General features: G+C 37.1%; 2 protein-coding genes across 2 annotated transcripts in view; one reads left to right on the top strand and one right to left on the bottom strand.

Annotated features, from left to right (window-relative positions):
• Positions 1 to 5,202, top strand: part of LOC137398210 (uncharacterized) — a 47,011-nt gene extending 41,809 nt beyond the window's left edge. Inside the window, exons 15-17 of the mRNA XM_068084317.1 lie at positions 339 to 451; positions 578 to 688; positions 4,859 to 5,202. Of these exons, the coding sequence (XP_067940418.1) occupies positions 339 to 451; positions 578 to 688; positions 4,859 to 5,054 (420 nt within the window). The 3' untranslated portion in view covers positions 5,055 to 5,202. The remainder of the gene's footprint in view (positions 1 to 338; positions 452 to 577; positions 689 to 4,858) is intronic.
• A 1,235-nt stretch (positions 5,203 to 6,437) lies between these two features.
• Positions 6,438 to 17,402, bottom strand: part of LOC137398949 (calcium load-activated calcium channel-like) — a 61,200-nt gene continuing 50,235 nt past the window's right edge. The window contains exons 6-7 of the mRNA XM_068085113.1: positions 9,666 to 9,829; positions 6,438 to 6,782 (exon numbers count right to left, since the gene is read on the bottom strand). Of these exons, the coding sequence (XP_067941214.1) occupies positions 6,770 to 6,782; positions 9,666 to 9,829 (177 nt within the window). The 3' untranslated portion in view covers positions 6,438 to 6,769. The remainder of the gene's footprint in view (positions 6,783 to 9,665; positions 9,830 to 17,402) is intronic.

Below are 17,402 nucleotides of genomic sequence, written 5' to 3'. Positions count from 1 at the left end.
CCGAATTTTATTTTGGCACACTTTTGTCTTGATTAGCAGCGCACTTTCGAAATAGAAACAAACAAAGTGTAGAAAATGGTTAAAGTGGAACAGCTCACTTGGCATTTCCTTGCGCATCATTCGCAGGTGCCGTTGCCATCTTTTGCAAGGAAACATTCCATAAATATTTGTGAGTAACAAAACTGGCTTGACTCGTACACTGAATGTTCAGATCTGTTAATGATCTCTTGACTCGTAGAATGAGCATATCTATACTGAGCATAAGGTATTCTTTGCCGTCATGGCTCTACCGAGTGGATTGTTCTAGAACACTGTTCAGATCTGTTAATGATCTCCAGGCAGCCGAGAGGAAACGACTAGCGGAAGAAGCGGAAGCTGAGAGGCTAAGAATAGAAGAGGAGAGACGAAGGCGTGAAGAAGAGGAAGCAGCCAGAATCAAAGCAGAAAAAGAGTGAGAAGATAGGCTAAAGGCAATAGTCGTTATTCATACGACTAGTTCACAGCCATTTACTTCATTTGATTTCTTTCTTTACATGCACTTTCAAAAATGTTGGACCAATCTTTTTTCCTTTTGCAGAGCTGAAGAAAGGCTAAAGAGGGAACAGGAAGAAAAGGAAAGACGACTACGAGAAGAGCAAGAAGCTAAGCGGCTTGCTCTCAAGAAACAACAAGAAGCCGCTCGGAAAGCGTAAGTTTGATGAGCAACACGTTCTTTGTTGGTTGCTATATCTTATTCAACATGGTCCTATTGTCTGTTCCTATATCTTATTCAACATGGTCCTATTGTCTCTACCTATATCTTATTCAACATAGTCCTATTGTCTGTAGCTATATCTTATTCAACATGGTCCTATTGTCTGTTCCTATATCTTATTCAACACGGTCCTATTGTTTGTAGCTATATCTTATTCAACATAGTCCTATTGTCTGTACCTATATCTTATTCAACATAGTCCTATTGTCTGTACCTATATCTTATTCAACATGGTCCTATTGTCTGTTCCTATATCTTATTCAACACGGTCCTATTGTTTGTACCTATATCTTATTCAACATGGTCCTATTGTCTGTACCTATATCTTATTCAACATGGTCCTATTGTCTGTACCTATATCTTATTCAACATAGTCCTATTGTCTGTACCTATATCTTATTCAACATAGTCCTATTGTCTGTAGCTATATCTTATTCAACATAGTCCTATTGTCTGTTCCTATATCTTATTCAACACGGTCCTATTGTTTGTAGCTATATCTTATTCAACATAGTCCTATTGTCTGTACCTATATCTTATTCAACATAGTCCTATTGTCTGTACCTATATCTTATTCAACATGGTCCTATTGTCTGTTCCTATATCTTATTCAACACGGTCCTATTGTTTGTACCTATATCTTATTCAACATGGTCCTATTGTCTGTACCTATATCTTATTCAACATGGTCCTATTGTCTGTACCTATATCTTATTCAACATGGTCCTATTGTCTGTACCTATATCTTATTCAATGTGATCCTATTGTCTGTTCCTATATCTTATGCAACATAGTCCTATTGTCTGTTCCTATATCTTATTCAACATGGTCCTATTGTCTCTACCTATATTTTTCTCAACATGGTCCTATTGTCTGTACCTATATCTTATTCAACATGGTCCTATTGTCTGTGCCTATATCTTATTCAACATGGTCCTGTTGTCTGTACCTATATCTTATTCTACATGGTCCTATTGTCTGTTCCTATATCTTATTCAACATAGTCCTATTGTCTGTACCTATATCTTATTCAACATATTCCTATTGTCTGTACCTATATCGTATTCAACATGGTCCTATTGTCTGTACTTATATCTTATTCAACATGGTCTTATTGTCTGTTCCTATATCTTATTCAACATGGTTCTATTGTCGGTACCTATATCTTATTCAACATGGTCCTATTGTCTGTTCATATATCTTATTCAACATGGTTCTATTGTCGGTACCTATATCTTATTCAACATGGTCCTATTGTCTGTTCATATATCTTATTCAACATGGTTCTATTGTCGGTACCTGTGTCTTATTCAACATGGTCCTATTGTCTGTTCCTATATCTTATTCAACATGGTCCTATTGTCTGTTCCTATATCTTATTCAACATGGTTCTATTGTCGGTACCTGTGTCTTATTCAACATGGTCCTATTGTCTGTTCCTATATCTTATTCAACATAGTCCTATTGTCTGTACCTATATCTTATTCAACATGGTCCTATTGTCTGTACCTATATCTTATTCAACATAGTCCTATTGTCTGTACTCTGTACCTATATCTTATTCAACATAGTCCTATTGTCTGTACCTATATCTTATTCAACATGGTCCTATTGTCTGTACCTATATCTTATTCAACATGGTCCTATTGTCTGTACCTATATCTTATTCAACATGGTCCTATTGTCTGTACCTATATCTTATTCAACATGGTCCTATTGTCTGTTCCTATATCTTATTCAACATGGTCCTATTGTCTGTTCCTATATCTTATTCAACATAGTCCTATTGTCTGTACCTATATCTTATTCAATGTGATCCTATTGTCTGTTCCTATATCTTATGCAACATAGTCCTATTGTCTGTTCCTATATCTTATTCAACATGGTCCTATTGTCTGTACCTATATCTTATTCAACATGGTCCTATTGTCTGTACCTATATCTTATTCGACATGGTCCTATTGTCTGTACCTATATCTTATTCAACATAGTCCTATTGTCTGTTCCTATATCTTATTCAACATAGTCCTATTGTCTGTACCTATATCTTATTCAACATAGTCCTATTGTCTGTACCTATATCTTATTCTACATGGTCCTATTGTCTGTTCCTATATCTTATTCAACATGGTCCTATTGTCTGTACCTATATCTTATTCAACATGGTCCTATTCTCTGTTCCTATATCTTATTCAACATGGTCCTATTGTCTGTACCTATATCTTATTCAACATGGTCCTATTGTCTGTACCTATATCTTATTCAACATGGTCCTATTGTCTCTACCTATATTTTTCTCAACATGGTCCTATTGTCTGTACCTATATCTTATTCAACATATTCCTATTGTCTGTACCTATATCGTATTCAACATGGTCCTATTGTCTGTACTTATATCTTATTCAACATGGTCCTATTGTCTGTTCCTATATCTTATTCAACATAGTCCTATTGTCTGTTCCTATATCTTATTCAACATGGTCCTATTGTCTCTACCTATATCTTATTCAACATGGTCCTATTGTCTGTACCTATATCTTATTCAACATGGTCCTATTGTCTCTACCTATATTTTTCTCAACATGGTCCTATTGTCTGTACCTATATCTTATTCAACATATTCCTATTGTCTGTACCTATATCGTATTCAACATGGTCCTATTGTCTGTACCTATATCTTATTCGACATGGTCCTATTGTCTGTACCTATATCTTATTCAACATAGTCCTATTGTCTGTTCCTATATCTTATTCAACATGGTCCTATTGTCTGTACCTATATCTTATTCAACATGGTCCTATTGTCTGTACCTATATCTTATTCAACATGGTCCTATTGTCTGTACCTATATCTTATTCAACATAGTCCTATTGTCTGTACCTGTGTCTTATTCAACATGGTCCTATTGTCTGTACCTATATCTTATTCAACATAGTCCTACTGTCAGAGTGTGAGAGTGTCATAGTAGTAAGAGTGTCATAGTAGTAAGAGTGTCATAGTAGTAAGAGTGTCATAGTAGTAAGAGCGTCATAGAAGTAAAAGCGTCATAGAAGTAAGAGTTTCATAGTAGTAAGAGTGTCATAGTGGTGAGAGTGTCATAGTAGTGAGAGTGTCATAGTAGTGAGAGTGTCGTAGCAAAGAGAGTATCATAGTAGCGAGAGTGTCGCAGTACCGAGAGCGCCACAGTAGCGAGATATGTTTGTCCTCTACCATTTAGTAGCAAGCTGTTACGATCTCATTAAACTTTACATACCCTAGGATACTTATATTTCGCTAGTATTTAGTTTCGCGAGTGGCATACAGACTAAAATTTCGCTGCAACTTAATTTCGCGGCTCTGATGAGTGCAAAAATATAGTGATGTGAAAATAAATGCAGTGAACCAGACATAATTAGATTCCTCAGGTCCAGTTCACTACTAAGAAAAAAATTTTCAATTTCGGATTAGTTTGTATTTGTGAAATGCAGGTAGAAATGTGTCGGCGAGATCGATAATGCAATTTGATCGCTTGCTGCTATTTGTTTCTTGGACTATCAATGACGTCTAGGTCCTTGCCGCCGTGACTGATGTGGTACCGATATTATATCTCAAGTATTTCTAGCACGCTGTGGCCATGGCTCAGGGTTGTTATTGTTTTTGGTTGGTAATAAAATTCAACGCTACTATAATTATTATTCAATTTTATGACTTTCTCTACCAGACTTTCATCCTCATCAGTTACAAATTCAGTGACTAAACTGATATCATCATCTTCCTCATTTGTCTCGGCTTTTCAAAAAAACTTATTATTTTACTTCGTTTTGCCACGCTGCTCAGTCGGTTTATTAGGTGTAATGAGTGTAGCAAAAATTGCCCAATGAGCCCAACCTCGCATGAAAATTACCTGCATTTCTAATATGACGATTCTATTGTGAATATCAATCATTAAACAAAGCTATTTAATTTTGCATTTTCGCTCAATCGTTATAGTTTAGTTTCGCTCATGAAATCTCCGCGAGAGGATGACTCCGCGAAAATGCGAATGTTAGATGAGGCGAATACATGTGTCCTTGGGTAGTACAGTTGTCAGTTGTTTACATGGGTCGAGTTGCGCATATTTTCAGCCGAGAGAAGGCACAGCGAGACAGAATAGAGGCAATTAAGAAAGCACACCAACTTGAACAAGAGAGAATCGCAGAAGAAAAAAGGAAGGCCTCTCAAGCCCTGCTCAACAGAATGCCTGTTGAAGAGAGTGATGAGAACCTAGGCACATCAGGCTGGTCTAACATACCCAATCCCAGTCGCGCCAAGCTTGCTTAGATCTTTGCTAACATACACAAGATGTTTGTGTTTCAGACAGCTCTATATTAGTTCGGGATTCTCTCTGAATGTTGATTTGTAAATAAATATTGATTTCATGCAACTTATACAATGTATTTTAGAATAAAAGCAACAGGGAGTTGATTGGATAAAATGGATCAGGTTGTTAATTTCAAACGGATTGTAGCATTTTAGGTCTTTGATTTTCTAGGATTACTCAAGACAACTCTGCCCCCCCACCTTGCATTAGTTGATTGCAACACATCACTTCGAGGTCACGTGCATTTATTTTAAAAGAAGCTAAAACTTTACCAAAGGAAGTATGGCTACCTTATTTCCAGCGACTTATGCGGCGCGAATTATGTCAGATGATGTTATTAGCAATGCATGTATGCTTTTTGTAGGTTTAGGCATTCAACATTGTCAAACCCATAATAGTTCTATAGTTTGCAGTTTTCATATTAGCTTTCATCAAAGCAAAGTTCTGGCTTGGCTCGTAGACATACCACCCATAGTTGCTAGCAGTTATTTTACCGACAATTAACAACCGGTAGCCTGAGAGCCCTGTGCACCATAGGAGATCGTCATGTGTAATAAGTACGCGCACAATTGTTCCGGGGTGTATAATGGTGGTCGAGTGGTGTAGATGGTAGCGTGCTTGGCTGATAATCTGATTTTCCGGGTCCCATTTCCATGCAGTGTAGTCTTTTTCCTAACACTCTCAGTGCGGATTCTCAGTGTGGATTCGAACAGACAAACATGGCTCTTACTATAGTAAAGAAGATTATAGTAAAGATTACTTGTCCAACTAAATGTCTTGTGGCAGCGATGTCTTGTGGCAGCGATGTCTTGTGGCAGCGATGTCTTGTAGGCAGCGGTGTCTTGTAGGCAGCGGTGTCTTGTAGGCAGCGATGTCTTGTAGGCAGCGATGTCTTGTGGTAGCGATGTCTTGTAGGCAGCGGTGTCTTGTAGGCAGCGATGTCTTGTAGACAGCGATGTCTTGTAGGCAGCGCTGTCTTGTAGGCAGCGCTGTCTTGTAGGCAGCGCTATCTGCAACTTTTTTTTGTTTGCAAAACACTTCAAGTATTCAAGCTGTCCAAACAAGATATATGAGCCACCATGGTAAAATGCCACCATGTAAGGTACCGAATCTTCTGATAGCTTCCTTTATCTTAGGAATCACCTTAACTCAATTATAATTTTCTGTCAATTTTTTTGGAACAGCTTAATCATGTGTCTCAAATAAATTCATTTAAATTAACGATTGAAGAATTGAATTTCAATGGTTTGTATATGGCTATGTTGAATAGTGCATCGCTGCTCGAAGAACTCGACACAAGATAAACTCAGTATGAACACTGATAAGTAAAACATGAACTCAAATAAGGTTCATAGAAATAATGAATATTTAGTAAGTATTATGGTATGCATACCTGGTCGCTCTAGTATGCATACCAGAGCGACTAATCAACAACATTTAGTAAAACACAAGAATAATAATATAGTTTTGCGTATATTAACCACCAAAAATAGTAATAATGGTGTAATTGCCCATTTAGGTATATATGCAATTCGAGTAGGACATTCAAAGTGTTAACAGCGGTGAGAACTTGGCTAGAAGTGACCCAGCAGGTACTTAGATTGGTTTGGTGAAAGAAGAGCTTGCCTGCTATTTGCACAGCATACATCTTTGACTCAATGAGGAGGCAACTCCACTAGACTGCATTCCTAAAAACAGCAGCAGAAAATAATTGGTTGGAGTAAGCGGACAGCTAGATAGAAAACACACAAGCTAGCGCTTTCTTATCAGTTGTAACAGATGATGATTATTTGTTGAATCTCAATATGATGGACCACAGGCTAATGGGGTGGGGTAATGGATACCATCATCCCTACAGCCATGGAACACTCAAACATCTAGTCACGTCTCAGCATGTGCAGCGCAGATGTAAATAGCAGAGTATAGAATTAAATGCCACAGAATAAAGTGAGCAACCCCGCAAAGATCAAGCATGATGTATGCTTAGCTTCCTGCAAGGAGAGGCTATGCATGTTTGTAAAATTACTATTTCACAAATAATGTCTCTGGGATATTGGCTGGACATGTGTGAGTCACGTGGCTAGGAACCCTCGACGACTGGAGACAGCCAGTTGAAGAGAGAAATTTAATGTTGGATATCATTCCTGTCAACATGAGTGGGCTTTACTGGGAATTTAACCCCAACCCTGCTGTTTAGAGGTCAGGAGTTCTAGAGCACTAGGCCATTGTTGCCCCCACAGCCCTCATATCTCATACATGATAGAGGTATGGTAGATGGTATAGTAGATATGGCTTAAAGGGTCTCACAACTCCAACAGACATTTTGATGATGTAAGAGGCCACGGTTAAGGTCCGGCCACACGTAACGAATTATTCGTTCAATCTGACCGAATCCACGAATTTCACAGAATTCACAGATCTATTCTGCCGAATATCATAGATTCGTCTGAGCTGTGCATGCACACCGAATTTGTTACCGAAACACGGTTAATTGGCTAACCAATTTTTTTAGCGAGCACGATTCTAGTAGCTTTGACAAGTGATATAGTCCAAGACACGTACGACGACACACAATAAAAGTATCACCGCGATATCACTTGATACATACGATGCAGCTGCCTATATGCGCTAGAGATAGCGGCTGTTTTTGCGACGGAGCTTTTGCTGCATAAAAAGAAATTATTATTATTGAAAAAGAAATAATTCATAGCTTCTAAAACATCTAAAAGAAAATTCTGGATACACGATGAGAAGTTCCTGTCATGGTGAACCAACGAGAGAGAACCAACAATAGCGCATATAGGCCGTTGCATCGTATGTATCAAGTCATATCGCGGTCATACTTTTATTGTGGGTCGTCGTACGTGTCTTGGACTATACCACTTGTCAAAGCTACTAGAACCGTGCTCGCTAAAAAAAATTGGTTAGCCAATTAAAAGCGTTTCGTTAACGAATTCGGTGTGCATGCACAGCTCAGACGAATCTATGATATTCGGCAGAATAAATCTGTGAATTCTGTGAAATTCGTGGATTCGGTCAGATTGAACGAATAATTCGTTACGTGTGGCCGGACCTTTACTCTGGTAATATATCGAAGGGAGGCTAGGCGGATAATGACTTATCTATACCAACAATAATAACAACATGAACATAAAAACAAGTTCTGCTGGGTTGAGTTTAGTAATAATTTAGTACTAATGTAAAAAAGGTAGAGAACATTCCTTTTTAAAATGTGAAAACAAGAATGAAACTTAATAAATAGTTGAACTTGTAACCAGTTTGCATGAGCAAGAGGGTAACAAAAGATACAAGAGAAAACAGGAAATGTAAATATGATCTGTTATACCGTTTGACCAGTCTTTTCTTACTGTGATGGGAATGAAAATAGAGAGCGAACATGCTACGTGTTATAATAGATGTGTGACTCTAACCAATTGATGGGACAACTACACAGGTTATCTATAATATCTAACCAGCTGATGGTACAACTACATAGGTTATCTATAATATCTAACCAGCTGATGGTACGACTACAAAGGTTATCTATAATATCTAACCAATTGATAGTACAACTACACAGGTTATCTATAATATCTAACCAGCTGATGGTACAACTACATAGGTTATCTATAATATCTAACCAGCTGATGGTACAACTACATAGGTTATCTATAATATCTAACCAGCTGATGGTACAACTACATAGGTTATCTATAATATCTAACCAGCTGATGGTACAACTACAAAGGTTATCTATAATATCTAACCAGCTGATGGTGCAACTACACAGGTTATCCATAATATCTAACCAGCTGATGGTACAACTACACAGGTTATCTATAATATCTAAACAGCTGATGGTACAACTACACAGGTTATCTATAATATCTAAACAGCTGATGGTACAACTACACAGGTTATCTATAATATCTAACCAGCTGATGATACAACTACATGTACATAGGTTATCTATAATATCTAGCTAGCTGATGGTACGACTACATAGGTTATCTATAATATCTAACCGGCTGATGGTACAACTACACAGGCTATCTATAATATCTAACCAGCTGATGGTACAACTACATAGGTTATCTATAATATCTAACCAGCTGATGGTACAACTACAAAGGTTATCTATAATATCTAACCAGCTGATGGTACAACTACACAGGTTATCTATAATATCTAACCAGCTGATGGTGCAACTACACAGGTTATCCATAATATCTAACCAGCTGATGGTACAACTACACAGGTTATCTATAATATCTAACCAGCTGATGGTACAACTACACAGGTTATCTATAATATCTAACCAGCTGATGGTACAACTACAAAGGTTATCTATAATATCTAACCAGCTGATGGTACAACTACACAGGTTATCTATAATATCTAACCAGCTGATGGTGCAACTACACAGGTTATCCATAATATCTAATCGGCTGATGGTACAACTACATGGGTTATCTATGATATCCAACCAGCTGATGGTACAACTACATAGGTTATCTATAATATCTAATCAGCTGATGGTATAGCTCATGAAAACCAAACCTAGCACCTACACTTGCATGTTGGTGTGGACAGCCACATCGATGTTATATACGATATCGAGCAACCGGCTGAGAGCATCTTCCCGTTTTTCATTGACCCTATGACCGAGGTTGGCAATTTCTTGTGTGGTCTTTTTATCTATGGTAGAGGCCATATCATCTTTGCTCCCTAGCACCTGCATATATAGTGAACCCAGGCTTGAGCTGTACTTAAAAACATGGCTGTAAAAAATGCTTTGTCACAACATCAAGTGTTCAATTGTGAAAAATGACTCCGAAACTGTTAAGTGGCGAACCAACTATTCTCCGATATTCATGTTGAATGCTTTTTAAACATACAATGAATGTGCACATTTGAAACAGCGAGGTAGTCTGTTTTCAATGTTGCACCAGCGAAAAGCTTGTCTGCCATTTACAAGGACGTCTCAGGCCCCAAGTACCACAATGTGTTGCGAACGATGATGGCAAGAATTTAAAGTTGCTCCAATTTTTGTAGGTGAACTGCAAATGAAACCTTCTCAAAATACACTTAACAGGTGAAGGTTGGCACGAGATTGCTGTCAGAATATCGCAGAAGATATGAAACAAATAATCTTGCTTCTCTGTCAAGTACAGTTATTTCCTTGAACTTTTATAGCAGCTTGGCATATGGTCATCAGTGGCGTGGCTTTAGGTGAACACAAGCAAACATTAAAAACATGTCTACCTATGCAATAACTGAAAATATTCACTAGGTGAGCTTGTGAACGTCAAGTAGCTGCGCATTGGAGATTTAATAAAAATGGCTATTCATCACAATCTGTTGTGTTACAGGTAGCTGTCATGCTATGAGCAACCTATTACTTACTTAGCAACCACCTTATTATTAAATAGCTCAAACAATCAAGTTAGTGAGGTACGATTATGATACTTTCGATACTTAACAAAAACACACAAAAGTCCAATGACTGAATATGACTCTTTTAATTTCTGATTCTCAGCCAAATATGACATGTAAGCCATTCTAATATGTACATTTGAATTTTTAAGTTCAAATTGACTGCCTTAAAACAATGGAAAATATGAATAAATGGCAAAGGTTTCCTCACATCGATGAAATGGGACAATAGTCACCTGTTCTTCATATCGTTTGAAATTAGTTTCTCTTTCTTTTCTATAGGCTTCAATTTCTGCTTGTGCTTCTTCTTTGGCTTGCTTTAGCCTTCTTGCTTTAGCTGTAAAATAAGATAAACCACATCAATCTACAAACATGAAAACAAACTTATGAAACACATTTTAAATGCAGACTGCTAACAGTTGAAGAAAAAGTAGTATCAAAATCAGACGTTACGGTCAAACTTTAAAAAAATTACGTAAAAGCATTAGCGTCTAAGGTCAATATTTTGACATATGCAGAGTCAATGATAATTTAATAAGTTAGCAATGTTAAAAACAGAACAATGAAGACGTTTTATTGTAGTAAACTAGCCACAATTCTAGCAACTATACCTTTTCTAGCACTAGATATTTTTTCAGCTGCGGCCTTTTCTGCCTGTAAAAGTTGTTGAACTCCTTGACTGTTGCTTGCCATTGTAACTGAAAGTGTGTTCGAAGCTGCTGATGACCAGTTTCTAGACACCGGTCTAATAGTAAGGATCATCCACTTTATTAGCTTGTTGGTGTCATGTGACTGTTGTTTCCTGTCATTCCATATCCGCTGCAACTGCGCGATGTAAAATGATGGGAAGATAAATCTCAAATAAAGCAAATCGGTTTCTAACGTGTGCCCTGTTCGCATACGTAAATACTTTGCATGGATTATTGCGATTCGAATTACAGAACGAACCTAGGCAAAACCGAATCATTATATTAGTTGGTCCAAACAGCGCAAGCGGTTGACAAAATTTTTTTGAAAATTACAAAATCCAAAATGACAAAACTAGAAAATAATTGTGCCGTCCAAGCACACTGAGAGTGAAAAGCAAAAACGCTCTTGTTTTAATGGTAGTTGTCTTCTCTGCATACATGTTTTGACAACTCTTGATTTATTTACGTAGATGAAAAAGCGAATCTGGAATGATAACACTGTATATAACAAAGTCTTAAACAGGCTCCATATAACACCCCGATAACACGCAAGTGCATAATTTTGTACTAAAAGTGTATTAATCAAAATGTAGATATGATGCAACAAAATTAGGTGTTGTAATCTGCAAATGCATATGATGTAACAGCTTATAAATTTGCTCTATCCACTACATGTGCTTGAAATCTTACCCCAGTTATTAGCATGTAATAATAGGTTTTGTTTGACCTGTTCTAACTACGGCACTTACATGAGATAAGCTTTCAAGGTTACTCTTAGATTAATTCCTTCAGAGCAGATTTTGCTACGAACAGTGGGCCTAACTAAAGTGATTCTTCTAATTTGTTAAACAGGCAAAAAACGCAGCCCTTGATATTTCTATAAATATTCTTTGATTTAGCTTACTTATCTGAAATAATGTTAGTTTTGAGCCAAAGTTGTATTTAGACAATAATATTATTGAGTATTTAAAGTTCAAGTTCTGTTGTCTGTATGTAAAGTGTTATAACATATATATAATATATGTTATAACACTTTATAACATATATATAATATATGTTATAACACTTTATAACATATATATAATATAATTGTGTTATAACACTTTATAAAACAATGCATATAGATAACAGTTGGCTTCAAATCCGGTTTTTTTAATATTGTGATATCATTGAACAAATGAGCAATTGAATTTTAGGAATACAAAAACTACATGTACATTAGTTACAGGAGGCCATTCATGTATCATGAAGTATTTATTGGAGTGTCATAAAAACTGAAAGTTTTATGTAAAAGTTGTTTGCTCTCCAAAAACATCAAAGGTTTTTTTAGAGATTTTTAAAGATATGCAGCAGTTGCTTTTGTAATTTGATAAATGCAGACGCTTATTCTGCCATATCATTGTTGACATTTGGTCATGTCTTGAATTGGTCTCTAGGTTTGATCTTTATACCTTAATATACCGAAACATTTCATAATGTTTACCATTGTTGTTCTCATTTATTTATATTAGCATCAAAAAGTTATAAAAGACATGTTATATAATATCATCTAGTTTGCTATTTCAATGTCAGGCAAATGATATTTGTTTAAAATGTTGCAATCACCATTATAGCGAATGCAGTGCAATAACTAATAAAAGTGGATATGCTGTTCTCCTTGCGTATATTCAAGCATCTACAATAAGCATTTTTCAAACTCAGCTTTGTTGAAATTCGGGTTGTCTAAAATTGTACACAAATAAAAAGTTCAATTCTTGCTTAAGTGTTCATGCCCGTGATGAAGAAATTTATTCGTAGTGCTAGCCAAGTTTGAATATTTTCTCAACTTCATAAATATACGTAAGTAATAAATTAATTGTAATTGATATTATCATTCGATAAATTGTTAGTAGTCACTGATGCAGTGGATCATTTAAAAAATACATAAAAAATAATTTGCTAAAGTAGCAAAATTAACAATGATAGAAGAAATTGGAGATAAGACCACCAACGTTGCATGTTGGTTTCATGTTGTCACATGGAATGACAGCTGCGACTCAATATTGAGAGCTGGAGAGACCTTCGCTGTAAAAAGGACGCTGACATGAGTGGTAAGTCAATTAAAGCATGAGGAGAACAACAGATTATAAACCCATGCAAAATGGTAAAAACTCTTGTTCAGCAACTTACTACTCATGACTTCCACTAGCTCTCTCATTCAGCAACTCACTACTCATGACTTCCACTAGCTCTCTCATTCAGCAACTCACTACTCATGACTTCCACTAGTTCTCTCATTCAGCAACTCACTACTCATGACTTCCACTAGCTCTCTCATTCAGCAACTCACTACTCATGACTTCCACTAGCTCTCTCATTCAGCAACTCACTACTCATGACTTCCACTAGCTCTCTCATTCAGCAACTCACTACTCATGACTTCCACTAGTTCCCTCATTCAGCAACTCACTACTCATGACTTCCACTAGCTCTCTCATTCAGCAACTCACTACTCATGACTTCCACTAGCTCTCTCATTCAGCAACTCACTACTCATGACTTCCACTAGCTCTCTCATTCAGCAACTCACTACTCATGACTTCCACTAGCTCTCTCATTCAGCAACTCACTACTCATGACTTCCACTAGCTCTCTCATTCAGCAACTCACTACTCATGACTTCCACTAGCTCTCTCATTCAGCAACTCACTACTCATGACTTCCACTAGCTCTCTCATTCAGCAACTCACTACTCATGACTTCCACTAGCTCTCTCATTCAGCAACTCACTACTCATGACTTCCACTAGCTCTCTCATTCAGCAACTCACTACTCATGACTTCCACTAGCTCTCTCATTCAGCAACTCACTACTCATGACTTCCACTAGCTCTCTCATTCAGCAACTCACTACTCATGACTTCCACTAGTTCTCTCATTCAGCAACTCACTACTCATGACTTCCACTAGCTCTCTCATTCAGCAACTCACTACTCATGACTTCCACTAGCTCTCTCATTCAGCAACTCACTACTCATGACTTCCACTAGCTCTCTCATTCAGCAACTCACTACTCATGACTTCCACTAGCTCTCTCATTCAGCAACTCACTACTCATGACTTCCACTAGCTCTCTCATTCAGCAACTCACTACTCATGACTTCCACTAGCTCTCTCATTCAGCAACTCACTACTCATGACTTCCACTAGCTCTCTCATTCAGCAACTCACTACTCATGACTTCCACTAGCTCTCTCATTCAGCAACTCACTACTCATGACTTCCACTAGCTCTCTCATTCAGCAACTCACTACTCATGACTTCCACTAGCTCTCTCATTCAGCAACTCACTACTCATGACTTCCACTAGCTCTCTCATTCAGCAACTCACTACTCATGACTTCCACTAGTTCTCTCATTCAGCAACTCACTACTGATGACTTCCACTAGCTCTCTCATTCAGCAACTCACTACTGATGACTTCCACTAGCTCTCTCATTCAGCAACTCACTACTCATGACTTCTACTAGATGTATTTTTACCTAAAAAATATTAATGGACTGTACAGGGACCAGCAATTCATGATCAAAAGTTTAGTATATTGTCCAAGGCCGTAGATTCTTAAGCAAGACCGTAAATTCCTAAGGTGACTGATGACACCGCTTTATTTTTTTGTCCCAAAATTCGCAGAAAATGATAATAACTGGTTAAAAATGAGAGTTGTGAGAAAAAAAATTAGTTTTCATGGAGGTCGCCATTTTGCTTGTTGTTGCCAAGATACAATCACACAATGACACACACTATAGGTAGTTACCATTGGTCCGCATTCCGAAGAGCAGAGTAAGAGCAGAAGCGCCATTTGTTATAGAGACATGTAAATGTTATCACCACAAAAACGTGAGCTGCATTGAAATTCACTGTTACTAATATTGTCTTATGGTATTAATTGATTGTTGTTTTTCTTATAGTGAACATTATAATTCTTGTTATGATTTCTAATTTTAAAAAAATGTTTGGAAATTAAACCAAAAATGTGTGCCTGGCCCCTTGTACTGGGCAAAACAATAAGTTTAACAGGTTTCTGAAAGTAAACGAGCTCCCTTTATTTTGTTACATAAAACTACTACCGTATGTATGTTGTACTTACTGCAGCAGTTGGTAACTTATTACTAAACAGTAGTAGGTGTGAAACAATACATAGTATGTGATAACTATTCACAATTTTGTCTCAACACACAAAAGCAACATTTTGTAATGCGAAAAAACTATGTGATACTCATTAATATCAGTAGGCGTACAAAAAAACAGAGTATGTGATATATATGTTCATTGGATCAGAGTGCCCCGATTTGCATAAACCGAGTTGTATTTACAAACTCAAGTTTGTAAAATTAAGGTGCAATAAACTGGTATTACGGTAGCATAACCGTAGTCCTGGTTATATTAACAATGGTATCCCGACAGTCACCCGTTAGTTAATAGAAATTAAACTATGTATGTATGTACTGTGAAACTAGAACTTATCGCTTTTTATGGCGGATTAGAGTGCCCCGGGTTTGCATATTCCGAGTTATATTTACAAACTCGAATTTGTAAAAATAAGGTGCAATATGTTATAGGGGAAAATCATGTTTTTGAAATAGCTGTATATTAGCCATGTTCTCACGCATGTAAATGTCAAAAGATTAGTTGTTAGGTAAGAAACTTAGCAGTTACAATACATTCCTACAGCATATATTATCTCCCACTAACAGAAACAAGTATGCATCTTAACAATGTTATGTGTGGTTGTGGAGAAATTGTGTTACGAATAACTAATTCGAATCCACACACAACATCAGTGTTGAATCTGCTTGTCATATTATTCTATTTTGACTATGTTTAGTTTGTGTACTTTTGCTTAGCTTGTGGGAACTAATTTGATTATTATTGATTCAGGTACTAGGGAGATGTTAAGCTATTGTAAGTAATGCTGATATTTACCAGTACAAGTTACTTCTTTATTCTATAAGTCGAACAATTAAAATGCACAACTAACAAAATTCTAAAACAATAATATTAATGACAAAACAATTAGAATAGCTAATGAAAATTACATCCTTACTCGAACCGTTGTCTATGCTTGTTGATCAGTCCTGTACAGCTGTTAGTTTTGACAGTTAAACCGAGAGTCGTGAGAGGCCATAGGTAGAGAGTGTCGGCAGTTGAGATAGTGGCATAGAGGAGGCTCAGCTGATGAAAGAAAAGTGGCTCCATCGGTAGAGAAGAGAGAGGCTCCTCAGCAGGCAGATGGGAAAGCGTCCAAGGAGGCCCTCGGGAAGAGAGAGAGAGAGAGAGAGAGAGAGAGAGAGAGAGAGAGAGAGAGCCAGAGCTCAAGCTAGAGCCGGAGATAAAGATGGGGATAGAGATATTAAGTCATTGGAGCTGTTCTCTTTTATAGATGTCTGGCATGTGGGATGGTTAGCCTGTAGGTGTAGGTTGAGTGTTAAGGTTCAATGCTTTTTGTCAGGCGTGTGAAGATATCTTGTTTGCGTAAGTCTTCAGCTGGTGCACGTAATGTTGACATGTAGAGTGGAGCTCGTGACTTACTCCTGGTGTCTAGGTCATGTTTGACAGGAGTGGCAGATCTGTATGTGACTCATTTGACTCGTCTCTAATGTTTCTCTGATGGCTTTTTGATGATGGTGTTTGGTAGGTTTAATTGCTTCGACTTCCCTTTGGCATGTTCTCCATCTGGTGTTGACACAGTTTCCATGACTGATTTCTTCCAAATCTGAAGTTCCTAATTTGCTTTTGACATTTTCTAATTTTTGAATATTTTAATGTCTTTGGGTGTCTTGCTGCTTGTACGTATTATATGCTTATCCTGCGGTCTGGCTGCACTCCCTGTCGGTATCTTGTTTTTGCAGTATTCTCCATACAACAACAATCATTGCTTACATGTACAATATTCCTATCATTTATTGTGGAGTTGGGATTTATCTACTCAATCCATAGCAACACTATAGTAGGAATACAACTCCTATTAGGTCCATTCATACATATATACGGTAAGTAGCTTAATAGTTATATTCATTCTATGTCGAGCAACTAAGGAAGCAACATCATTTAATTGTATACTAATAGTTGATCGAACAACATGTATATTGTATCGTAATATCTTACGTCTAGACTGCTATTCTAACCCCAACCCAGACTGTAGAGG

Source organism: Watersipora subatra, chromosome 6, assembly GCF_963576615.1.
Source record: "Watersipora subatra chromosome 6, tzWatSuba1.1, whole genome shotgun sequence".
Lineage (NCBI taxonomy): Eukaryota > Metazoa > Bryozoa > Gymnolaemata > Cheilostomatida > Watersiporidae > Watersipora > Watersipora subatra.
This window is presented reverse-complemented; position numbering and strand designations above follow the sequence as displayed.